The following is a 13,363-nucleotide window of genomic DNA, read 5'->3' as shown; positions in this document are numbered from 1 at the left end:
AACATATGAAATAACATCTTATCCTGAATCAACTGAGTCTGCTCTTTTGAAAACATTTAACATAAAATGTCAGCTCATAGAACTACAAGACACAGACCTATACAGTCTTTTATCATGGCATAAACTCATTTGCCAATTTTCAGTGGACTCAAAGCTAAAAAGTAGGTTCCACTGTGCAATATAGGGTAAACATTACTTATTTGTGCATTATAGTATGTGTAATATTTCTTGACAATGGTAGTTCTTGGTTAATCCACCAACAAGCTTGAATTATTCCATTAAAGGAGAAGGAAAGTCTCTAAACAACATTCCCTAAAAATCTCAGCCTTAATATAGTCTCTAACATATTCCTCCAGCTCAATGTAATGTTGCTTAGTTTGACTTTGTAATGGAAAAAGTCAGGTCCTGCTATTAAGTACCTGTTTCAATCCAGAGCTGCTTCCTTTCTCCTCCAACAGAGATTTCCCCGGGCAAACACATGCGCACCTCACTGCTGAGCTGCTGCTGCCGTTTTTTTTTTTTTTCTTCATTAGCATATTCAGCCTGTACGTGCTGAAAGTCTTGCCCTCATTAGCCCCGCCCACTTAATCCCATTGTCCAATCGGAACTCTCCTCTGTTTTTTCAAGACAGTCCTGCACAGCCCCTCTCCCTAAAGCTGCAGTTTACAGTGTAGGAGACACGGGCGGAAGTGATGTCAGCAGCTTGAAAATGGCAACTGCAATCTATTTAAGAGAGGGCTTACTTTCAAGACAGCAAGCTGGATAAATAATGCTCATCCAGAAGAACTGCTATAGCTGTTTGGGAGGCAGAAGTATGGTAATTATATTAAAGGGATTTTCATGTAAATACTTTCCTTCTCCTTTAAGAAAAGGGAACTCACCTATGCCTTTAACCTGCTTTTAACTTCTGTGTTTAAACAAAGCAGCACTCAATTTCCTATGCCAAGCTCACTGCACAGTCTCTGTGGTTTGCCTGCACAGCCATATGACTTTCCAGTAATTTAAATAATTTAGGTATAGGCGCCCTTTAAATCTGCTATTGGAAAGTTCTGCATTTGTGCTTTTAAATAAGTATCCATTACAAGCATATCCACTTTGAACTAGCAGCCCAGTTACAGTTCTTTTGCTTTTCAATCAAAATCAAGCTCTAGTAGTACCTCTATCATTATCATATCAAATTGATTATGAAATGCAATAGAGGTTGCAGGCTTGTCGTGGAGGAGTCATTATAGAATGAGAAGTGATTAAGTGTTCTTTGAAATATGAAATTAAGTGCATTAAAGTGTCCAATAATATGTTGACATTAATCTATTCACAAGAATCTGTGGTCTAATTTCTTTCAAGTTTTGAGTATAATAAAAGGAATACTTAAAAGTGCATTACAATTTACTCCCAGAAAAAATAATAATACATTTGCATACATATAGCATCCCAGTAATGTGATACTGCCTAAGTAGTTATATCTCTGTAATCCTCTGATAAAGACAAATTATTTTCTATATAATTCATACATCTGCTCTGGAATGTAATATATTTTGTAGAAGTAAAAACTTGAGAGTCAGATCATTTAATTGTAGGTTTGAAAATGCCTGGGCCAAGGCTAACTGTTCATATGGCTGCAAATTACTTTATGTACCGTATAATAAACAAAGCATGCAGTTATTTTTTTACTTCAGCTGTACTTTGTCTAAAAAAACATATTACAGACTCCACAGAATGCTTTCTCAAACCTGAAGCTACACCCCTATCATAAACATGGGAGCATAAAAACACATTCCTACACTGTGGGCATGAACTAAATATGTATCCAAATACATCTATTATTTTATATCACACACACGTTTATACAGTATTTATTCTACAGTTTTATAGTACAGTTTTACTGCACTATAATTATAATAATTTCTGACAGACTATTTTAACGAGATTTTTAGCGATGACATCACTGATTCATGAAAAGCAGTAACATTATACAAGTACTTGTTATAAGAATTTAATAGAGCCTCATTGATTGTTAAATTTAAACAACACAGCATAATTAGCGTGTTGTTTTAGAAATTGTTCGTGATGTAGCACATATATACATCTTTGCTTTACTTTGCTAATGCGAGGTCTACTTTTAATGATGTTGTCCCATTATGATATACATCCATAAAACATTAGCATTTTGTTCCAATACAGATTCACCAGTTCCCACAATCTCACAGCTCATTAAAAATATATGTTATTCCAAAAAAATAATTGTAAGGTAGGCAAATAGCCATGATATATGGGCTAACTGTTAGTCTCAATATTATGGCTGCATTTATAAAACTATTCCCCCCCCCCCAAATAAAAAGTGACACACATGAAAAGCGAATGGGACATAGTATATTTTATGTAAACATGATTTTGACCATAAACTGTACAATTAAATGGATACCATAGCAAAAGACAAAACTGTTTTTAATCAGGCAGCTACAGAGGGATGTTGTTTGCTGCCTAAGCCCTACTTCACATTGACAAGCCATACAACAAGGCTGTTACATGCATACAGTGAAAAGAAGAGAAATGTGCATGCTCATTTCATACAATTGGAAAGATATACATAGTTAAGTTATGTTGGGAACCTATCTCAAGGAGAATTAATAGCAGCCTACTTCAAAACTAACATTCGAAATATAACAGTAGTCCAATGTTATGCAGAAACCTCAACTACTGTGGAGAAAGACCAGTTCTATAACAAATTGCAAGAAACCTTTGATAAACAAAAGAAGAAAGATCTTATCATTCTGATGGGTGACCTAAACGCAATAGTAGGCCCTGAAAATTAAGGAATAGAACATATCATGGGATCCCATGGCGTAGGGGACCAGAACGAAAACAGAGGAAGATTTGTAAATCTTTGTGCCGAAATAGATCTTTTCCCACACAAAAGATGTCATAAGGTAACCTGGGTTACACCCGATGGCACTACAGCAAATCAGATAGACCACATATCCATAGCTAGGAAGTGGAGGAGATCTCTGTTGAATGAACGTAATAGGAGGGGAGCTGATGTGGGAAGCAACCACCAGCTTGTTACTGCCATATTCAGAATGAAGATCAAAGCAGGAAAGAAGCTAACACACAGACACCCAAGAAGGTACGACATACTGAAGCTCCAAGACTAGGACAAAAAGTCGGAGTTTAGAACATAACTGTACAACCGATTTGAGAGACTTCAAGAGATGGTGGAGGTGGCTGGAAATGACACTGTCGAGACTAGATGGACTAAAGTAAAAGAAATATACACAGAGACCTGCGAAGAAGTGTTAGGCTTCAGGTAACAGGGAAGGAAAGTCTGGATGTCAAATGATACGTGGCAGAAAATCAAAGCAAGAAAAGAAATAAAGCTAAATTCCTGCAAAACAAGAGGCCAAAAGGTGATTCTTCAAGGAAAATACAATGAACAAAACAAAGTCAGAAAAAAGCGCCAGGAGGGACCGACGGCTCTGGATAGACGAACAAGCCCAAAGAGCTGAAAAGGCGGCAAGAATAGGAGACCTCAGAACATTGTACAATATTACTAAAGTTCTCTCAAAGAGGAAAGGCAGAATAGGATACAATGTCAAAGATAAGAGTGGAGTAACTCTTACAAATGAGAGAGGACAGCTCCAAAGATGGAAGGAGCACTTCCAGGAAGTTTTGAATATGGGCTGCAACAACCAACAAAGTGATCAAGAGCACCGAGAATGCATCGAACAAGACCCGAACATAAACACAGAAGTACAGAGGAAAGGAGAAATCATCAAGGCCATTGAGAAGTTGAAAAGCGGCAAAGCTCCTGGGTTCGATAACATTACAGCAGAAATACTAAAAGAAGATGCTGAAACTTCAGCAGCACTTCTACTACCATTGTTTGAGAAAATTTGGAAGGAACATCAAATCCCCGCTGACTGGAAAAAGGGTGTCCTTGTGAAGCTGCCAAAAAAGGGAGATATTACGGTGTGTGACAACTGGCGAGGGATCACACTGTTATCTATTCCCAGCAAAGTATTTACAAGAATTTTACTAGACAGAGTGGAAGACTGTGTGGACCAAAAACTCAGGAGAGAGCAAGCAGGAACAGATCTTGTACAGATCAAATAAATACACTGCGCATTATAATATAACAATGTCAGGAGTTAGAAGTCCCACTGTACCTGATCTTTATAGATTTACTTAGCGCATTTGACGCATTTTGATCCTTAGAAAGAGAGTCTATGTGGAGATCTTTAGAGAAGTATGGGATACCAAGAAATATCATAAAAGTTATAAAGGAATTTTATGAGGGCTATACATGCTTGGTTGTTCACAATGGCATGCTAAGTGATCCAATAGAAGTCAGCTCAGGAGTCAAACAGGGATGTACCCTTTCCCCCACTATCTTCTTGATAGTAATGGACCTAGTCATGAGGAAGTCGTGCCTCGGAAATAGAACTGGACTACAATGGGGGCTGACACAATACATAGAAGATCTTGACTTCGCAGACGATATCTGCTTACTCTCCCAAAATTACCAACATATGGAAGTAAAGTTAGCCCATCTACTAGAAGAGAGCAGGAAGGTGGGACTGGAAATAAACTGCAAGAAAACCAAAGAGAAGCAATTAAACAGCAAGGTAGACCCCAAACAGAAGTTCCAGGTCTATGAGAAACACATAGAAACTGTGATGAAGTTCCAGTATTTGGGCAGCCTGATGACAATGGATGGTGGTGCCAGTGCTGATACCAAAAGCCGAATTAAGAAGGCAAATGCAGCCTTTGTACAACTGTATCAAATTTGGAGATCCAAAGATATTTCCATGAAATCAAAACTAAGAATATTCCAGAGTAACGTGAAGACTGTCCTCCTGTATGGATGTGAGACATGGAAGGTGACAGTGGAGATAACAAAAAGCCTCCAAACTTTTATAAACCGCTGCCTCCGAAGAATATACAACATCTGGTGGCCGAATATAATTTCAAATAAAGAGCTGTGGGAGAGAACCCAAGAACAACAAGTGGGCTTACAGATCAAGCGTAGAAAGTGGAGATGGATTGGCCATACCCTTCGCAAGGATAAATCAATTGAGAAGGAGGCCTTAAAGGAGAATTCAACCCTCTTTTTACATTACTAGTTTTGTCCTCCACATCTAAAGCCAGCTCCGTGGGATGGAAAATGACCCTGTCTAACCTCAAAATACCTCTGCATTTGCATTGTATCCACCCCGGCACAGGCTGATTTTCTTTGATATGTGCTGCTGCAGAACTGTTTTCCCCTTCTCTGTTCTCCTTAACCCGCCGATTTTGACATGCGCAGTAGAGGCTGTTTATAAATGTGCGCATGCGCATTTGATCTTCAGCGTGTGCTATTTAATCTGGTGGTTTGAGTCCCCAAGTATCACGATAGTTGAGCTGGCCAATCAGAGTAATACAGACTCGAGCTGCACGGGCTCGTGCTCAGTCTTTTAACATTGTAAGCTCTGCCTCTTACCCTGCCCTCCCCCCTCTCTGGCAGCTTTGCTCGGTGCACAAGCTCTGCTCCCTCCCTCAACAGCCCTCAGCTGTCAACATGAATTACCTTTAGTAGAACACGCAGGAAGTTTCCTGTTAAAGTCAAGTAAAACACAGGATTGCCAATAACTCTGGGAGCCGAGGACGAAATCTCGCGCATGCGCAGACTTCATAGTGAAGCGCAGGCAGAAGAACATAGTGCAGACGGAAGACTGAAGCTGGAGAAAACGGAAGTACACAAACAAAAATGGTGCCCCTGAAGGAGCACAACAGAAGTAAGAAAAATGATGCTGTAACATAGACTCGGTAAAGGTAAGTGCCAGCCTGAGTAAGTATTTCAGATGGGGCCCTCAATCCCAATTCACACTTGGGTATTACTTAAAAAATGTAAGAAGGGTTTCCTTCTCCTTTAAAGTGGAATACTCAAGGCAGCAGGAAAAGAGGAAGACCAAAGACAACTTGGAGACGAAGTGTGGAAGAGGAAATAAAGAAAGCAGGGACATCATGGACTGAGATAGAAAAAATCGCCCAGGACAGAAACCGGTGACACACATTTGTTGAGGCCCTTTGCTCCAGTGGGAGACACAGGATTAAGTAAGCAAGCAAATTATGTTGAAAAAAACCCCAAAATCCATCAAGTTTAACCCCTAAAAACTTTAAACCAAGGTGCATAAATATATACACACTCACACTGACCTATCTATACACTTGCATATATAAACTATACACAGTATACCAATATCTATACTAATTGTAGATAAAGTTCAACTAGTTCTGCTCTATTCCCCACCACTACTACTAGAAACTGGTCTAGATGGGCTGAATTCTGAACTTTTAATCCAGATTTCACACTCCCAACTTCTTCACACAATCTGGTTTGGGATGAACAAGTGTAACCTCCCTTTTCCTTTTCTATGAGAAGGCTACAAAATGTAAAATGATTAATTACCAAAAACGTTGTGTCACGGCCGGCACCCAATACCAGAACTAGAGCCAAGCACCGTGGTCAGAGCTCTCTTCACCAGTATGTGTGACCACTTTTGGGCTTCGGGAAGGCCCTCCGCCTACTGGGGTGCCACCTGGACTTATGAGTGGGCAAGGCTAGAGTTCTGGCAGGCAATGGGGCACGGCAAGTATCTAGAGTCTTTTGGGCCGAGGATCACGGTTACAGGCAAGGATGAGGCAGAGAGGATAGTCAGACAGGCTGGGTCGAGGCAGGCAGATAGCAAGGATCGTCAGGCAGGCAAGGGTCAAAACCGGGTATCAAGCAGAAGGGGTTCAGGCAATAGAGTAGTCGGGTATCAGGCACAGGTCAGGATTCAGATGGGAGCGTCGTCAGGAAACAGGCAGAGGTCAAAAACCGGATAACTAGCAGAATAAACACGAACAAACAGCACAAGGCTTCAGGCAAAACCACAGGATAAATCCTATCACGGGCAACCAGCAGCACCAATGAATGGGCTTAAATACCGTTTGAAATTCGCGCCATTGCGCGCTGACGTCATTACGCCAGCGCGCCTGCGCCTTTAAATAATGCGCATGCGCGCCACGCGCACTAGGACCCAGAAGCCGGCGGAGAAGGGGCGTGGCGGCCGTCCACGCCGCCGCGACTCAGGTAATTTCCTTACACGTTGCAATCATTAGCTCTCTGACATTAGGTAACAAAAATTCAGTTATAATTTGTAACTATAGTCTATTCATCATTATTACTCACTCACTCACTCATCCTTGTGCCCACTAAGACTTTCACTGTCCCCATTTTAACGCACATTTACCTGTCCCAATGGGGAAGCCTATTTATCAAAATTATTAATATTGTTTTTGATGTTTTCTGACCTTGAAATTTTAACTCATCCTATAAATAAAGATGAAAATAAAATTAACTTCCGCAGCCAGTAAAGATTCAATGCCCACCAAAAACAAAATGCACCTATTGTACTGACTTCCCAAGGCCTTCCATTTCTTTGTTACGGTATGTTCTAACTGTATTGTCAAATATTCCCAGTAGGTTTGTCTGTATTGAATAACAGAGTGAAATATGTTTATGCTTTATAAAAGGATAGGAAATTAGCAATGGTTACACAGCACTTCAAAGGTAATGCTTTTCCATGAAGTGTTATTAAGTGTCTGAGCGTGAGAGGGTTAGACTAATGGTACCTGCTCACTATATTACAGCTAATAACTGCACACAAAATAATCGCCACTAACATAATTTGAAAAATACATCAACTGAGGTGCCAGGTTCAGATCTAAACCAGAAATATTGTATCTCCGTTTCTGTGTCGCTGACTAGTATAAGTAATCCTCTAATGACATATCAAAATACATATAAAGCTGCAATGCACAATCATTTTTTTAAATGCACTGGTTATTTTCTTTTCACTGGATTACAGTTGTTCTATCCAGACTGTAAGTTATTACTTATGTCTAGTGTCAGGCCTAAGGTCGGGGGTGCCCAAGGTAAGGATTATCCCTGCACGCTCTGCTTCTCTTCTCACTTCAATGCGAACTGTCTGCCCTCCCTCCTTTCCCCGTGAAAAAAAACGCTAAATTCCGGACTTTCCCCACATCCTTGCTCCCAGGGACTTCTATTCTGCCTAGCCCTAGCTTCTGCCCTGCTAATGCCTTATATATCTGAGAGTGGATGAGGAATAAACAAATTACAAAGCAAGAGAGGTCATAGATCAGCAAGCCAAGGGTTTAAATCTCTGAACCATTAGTGCATCTGCATGATAAAAGGAATATAGTAGTTTTGAAAACAAAGACATGATATGCAGGCAAATTCAATCTGATAATGGGAGTTCCAAACAAAGCAAAAAACCTGAAGTAACCTTAAAAACTGATATTAGTAGTGCAGATGAAAAGGATGTAAGTAGGCATACAGTAAAGAATATCTGCAAATTAACTTAATATAATAGTGATGTGTGAGTCGACATTAAGTCAACCCATAGCAGACCTGCACCAGATTCTGTGCTAGACTGATACGAACTTACAAATGTATACACAAAAGTCTTACTACTGGAAGAAGAGTATGGAATGAGAACTGCATATAGATTTGTTAATGAGGTTAAAATGACAGGGAGGCCACAGCAAAGAGATACACTGGCTTAGTATCAAAGGAATCAAAGTTCAGGTATATTTCAGAGGAAATGGATACAAGAAAATAAGAGAATATATCCCCTTACTATCAAGGTAAAATCTAAGAAAGGATGTCACTCCAACTTGCAGTACAGCAGTAAAGAGTGATTGAAGTTTATCAGAGCACAAGTCACATGACTTGGGCAGCTGGGAAATTGACAATATGTCTAGCCCCATGTCAAATTTCAAAATTGAATATAAAAAAATCTGTTTGCTCTTTTGAGATATGGATTTCAATGCAGAATTCTGCTGGAGCAGAAAAATCAGAAATATAATTATATTTTTCATTACTTTGTTAAAAATCCTTTGCAGTCATGACTGTGGAAGTCTGGAAACCATTGACATCACCCAATTGCAGGGTTCCCTTTCTAGTGATATATTGAAAGAGATCAGTGATTATTCAGTACAGAGGTCATCTGAGGCCCTTAAAGTCTTTTGGTGTAGAGCTCAACCAGTGTGTTCCTCGTTAAGAATGTACATGTATGGGATCTGTTATCCACAATGCTTGGAACCTGGGGTTGAACCGATAAGGGGTCTTTCTACAATATTGGGACCTCCACACCTTAGTCAAATATCATAATTAATCATATAAACATTAACTAAACCTCAATAAGAGTGTTTAGCCTCCAATAAAGATTATTCATTCTTAATTGGGATCAAGTGCAAGGTACTGTTTTATTATTACAGAGAAAAGCAAAATCTGAATGAATTAAAACCGAGTCTAACGGAGATGGCCTTCCAGTAATTTGGAGATTTCTGGGTAACGGGTTTCCAGAAACGTTTCCTATGTACCAGATTGTTGAACACACCTAATATTTATGCCATTTCTCTGATGGCTTTATTTTGATTTTTCAGCCTAATTTCGGCCTGCTTTGCTTGAACTGACAGCTCTTTCAGATACATAATGAGAGATCACAGCAGCAGCTTCCAAATGCAGATTTCAAACTCGGAATCAACTACAGGCTTCCACTTGCTTAACTGTTAAACTGCTAAACCCTAAAAAAATCAACTGATAAGAATTCTACAAATAACATTAATTTTAACAGTTTATAATCCTCTGTAGGTTCAGTGATGCTAGGGTTATCTTAATCGAGGAATTTCAAGTTTCACGAGACAGGACCATTGACAATTTTTATTAGGGAAGGATTTATAATTTGATTCTCCACTGAAGGCAGCACCATCTAAAGAAGAGGATATTTAATCTCCCTGAATCTGCCATGTGACCAGACCCTTAAGGGGTTGCTTACCTTCCAAACACTTTCAGTTTTGTCTTCAGAGTTTTCACCAGAAAAGAATTTTTTTCAATTGTTTCCATTTTTCATTTTTTTTTTAACCATTCTTCTAAAACTGAAACTTAAGGGCTAGTCCACACGAGGAGATTCGTCTTTTGAGCGACTATCTCCCCGAACTGCCTCAGCGTTTTTCCCCATAGGTTGCAATGAAAAGTCGCCTGCACTAATGCACACGCGGCGATGCGTTTTCAATAGTCGCCCAAAGTTGCCAAAGTTTACCTTGGATTACCATAACTTAAGCCTGCTATAATCATCTAAATATTAAATTAACCCAATAAGAGTGTTTTTCTAACAATATGGACTCATGCAGCTTAGTTAATATCAAATACAGAGAAAAAGGAAATCATTAACTCTATGGGAGATGGCTTTTTTGTAATTTGGAGCTTTCAGGATAATCATCTTCTGGATAAGGCATCCCATACATAAGATGAAAAGCACAAGCTAAGGCCTAAAAGTTTCAAAAAGGGAAAATCATTTCAAAAATGTTATTTTCTTAAAATGAACTATGTGGGAATTATGACTTCTGAATCTTTCTGTGTAAACTGTCCATTTAAATACACTATGGGGCACATTTACTAAGCTCGAGTGAAGGATTTGAAGTATTTTTTTGGGTACTTCGACCATCGAATTGGCTACTACGACCTTCAATCTCGACATCGATTCGATGTAAAAATCGTTCGACTATTCGACCATTCAATAGTCTAAGTACTGTCTCTTTAAAAAAAAAACTTTGACTACATACTTCAGCAGTTTAAACCTACCGAGGTACAATGTTAGCCTATGGGGACCTTCCCCATCAGTTTTCAAAGGTTTTTTTTTTTGATCGAAGAAAAATCCATGGATCGATCGATTAAAATCCTTCGAATCGTTCGATTCAAAGGATTTCATTGATTTCTACTTTGATTGATCGATCGTAGTATTTGCGCAAAATCCTTTGAATTCGATATTCGAAGGATTTTACTTCGAGGGTTTATTAACCCTCGATATTCGACCCTTAGTAAATGTGCCCCTATGTCTCTCTCTAACCCACCTACAAGTATCAATAAATTACCCTAGAATTTAGTATATTTACTTTTACCTTCACGACTACCACTTATAGATGACAATATAGATAACCCTTTGTGGAATCCATCGCCAAAATGCTTTTACTTATATGATCTATTTTAGCACAACTTATTTTTTGATTTGACTGGTCTAAATTTCAGCTGTACCCTAAATTGTCAGTAAGAATATAAAGATTATATCAGAGCTGCAAGACCTTCTGACCACTAAATGGAGCTGAAATTTGCTGCACTATGTGAATGTAATTCAGAGACCGAATTGCTACAATGATGTGACATGTTTATAAGAATCTCATCAGTGGAGAATGTAACAGAAAAAGCACAAAAATGTACCATAATGCAGAATGTAAATAAAAAACACCATTAGAGAAGGCACATCATCTTGGGCACAATTTTAGTTATGTTAAAGAGAATGAAAAATGATGTCAGTTAAATCTACATAGAATAGATACATTTAGAAATGCAATAGCATCAATTTAAGCCTATTGAACAAAGAGGAGGAGCGTAGACATTTGTTTGTGAAGGCTGTCATTAAAATAATCTGCTATGAAACATACAAAATTGTGAATAGCAGTAAAAATAGTAAAAAAAAGAAAGAAATACAAACACAAAAATAACAGCTGCAGGAATTTAAAACCAATACTGTGTTTTGCAAAAAGTGTAAGATATTAATTAATGCGATAGTCATCAAATACTTTTTTTATATACTTAATTGCAACGTTTTGTTTTGCTTTCAACATTCTATTGGAAAATTTTTGTATGCAGCAGTAGAGTTTCTTCACAAAGTGAAAACAATTCGCAAAGACATTTTAAAAAGGCAAAACAATTAACATCAACAAAAACACAAGTCCTAATAATACTGACTTATCCACAAAATGTTGCAAGAATGTTTGTCAGCAATTAAACTCACGCTAGAGGCATTTTACTATTTCCTTATAAGCTAGTTTAATGCTAAGTCAAATGCAGCTAGTTTACACATGGGTGATTCTGGAGAAGTAGAATTAGTACAAACAAATTCTGGGATGCTTTCCTAATACAACTATTACACATTGGAATAATTTTTATAACAGTACACTTCATCAGAGAAGGTACCATATTGCTGAGATGTCTACCAGCATAACAGACCGATAGTCTGAGCCATAACTAAATAGACATTGTTTTCTCTATCTGCCAATTCTCCCATCAATGAGAAACAGCATGAACCTGTATTAACAAGGACAGGTATTATTTTCTTTTTCAATTAGTCCCCAGCATCCACTGTTTTTTGTTCTTTAGACAAAGAGTCAGCGTAAACATTCTTTTACCCCTTTATTCATTGAAAAGGATTTACCTACTGACTTGGAATTGACTGATGTCTTTTGGGTGAAGGACAATGTTTCAGCAAGGAACACAATTCTTAGTACACATACTCTGGCAGCTAAAACTATACCTAACAAAAGACACTTGAGAATTAATAAAATTCGGTGTATGCAGATTCCCTGGGAGTCCCCGGTAACATGGATGTATTCTGGGTACTACTATCTTAACCTTGAGGAAGAACCATCTCATTTGAAGATATATTTCTATGCTGTTGCATTAGTAACACCCTTTTATGCCCATAAGTTCTTTATGTCATAGGTTCTCAAGTTTATAAAAAACTCTGTGATTTTTTTTGTTTGGGGTTCTGACTCTTTGTAGTTCAGAATCCACTGAGCTTGTGTCAAATAAACCTTATCTTCTCACCTCAAGTGGTCTCCGGTTCTTGAAGTTACACAATCTATTTTCATGGCAATGGACACGGTACATGAGCATTATTTCAGCATCTGGTCAGTGAGACTAGTACTTACTCCTATTGGCTGAAAAATAAGTCCATCCACTTCATGGCTGACCTCTCGAGCAAAACTTCCTTCAAGTAGCTGAAAGAATAACATTAATGAGTGGTAAGTAGAGGTTACAACATTTGTATTAATGGCATATGTTCATTCAGTGTAGCAAATTAAAGATAAATAAGAGATTTGAATTTTTACAAAATGTCTAAGAACATGGAACCCATATCTCACATTGCATTGTTGGAAAAGATACAAAATTGTTTGAAGATGCAAACATGCTAGAATTCTGAGGAACTGCATTGCACTGGTTGTATTAATATGATACTATTGCGAATGGTGCTATCTTTTGTACCTTTCATGTTACTGCTACTGTCTGTTTTATGCAGATAAACAGACTTTGTGTATAAAGCCTCTGACTTCAGCAACATGAAAACATTACTGCGTTTTAAAATAATATATAGTATATATTTAATTTTTTACTGCTGAAAGAACATTAGAAACCTCATAACTTCTCACATCTTTACTAACCAGAAGCCCATCAGACAGCTCTCTATGTTTCGCCTGACAA

The 13,363-nt window shown here is 38.3% G+C and overlaps 1 protein-coding gene across 2 annotated transcripts in view; it reads right to left on the bottom strand.

Moving 5' to 3' along the window:
• rngtt.S (RNA guanylyltransferase and 5'-phosphatase) overlaps positions 1–13,363 on the bottom strand; it is a 157,255-nt gene that overhangs the window by 69,371 nt on the left and 74,521 nt on the right. For both annotated transcript variants that reach the window (XM_041563968.1, NM_001090763.1), the window contains 1 exon segment: positions 12,814–12,882. In XM_041563968.1, the coding sequence (XP_041419902.1) occupies positions 12,814–12,882 (69 nt within the window).

The sequence above is a fragment of the Xenopus laevis genome, chromosome 5S (genome assembly GCF_017654675.1).
Source record: "Xenopus laevis strain J_2021 chromosome 5S, Xenopus_laevis_v10.1, whole genome shotgun sequence".
NCBI lineage: Eukaryota > Metazoa > Chordata > Amphibia > Anura > Pipidae > Xenopus > Xenopus laevis.
This window is presented reverse-complemented; position numbering and strand designations above follow the sequence as displayed.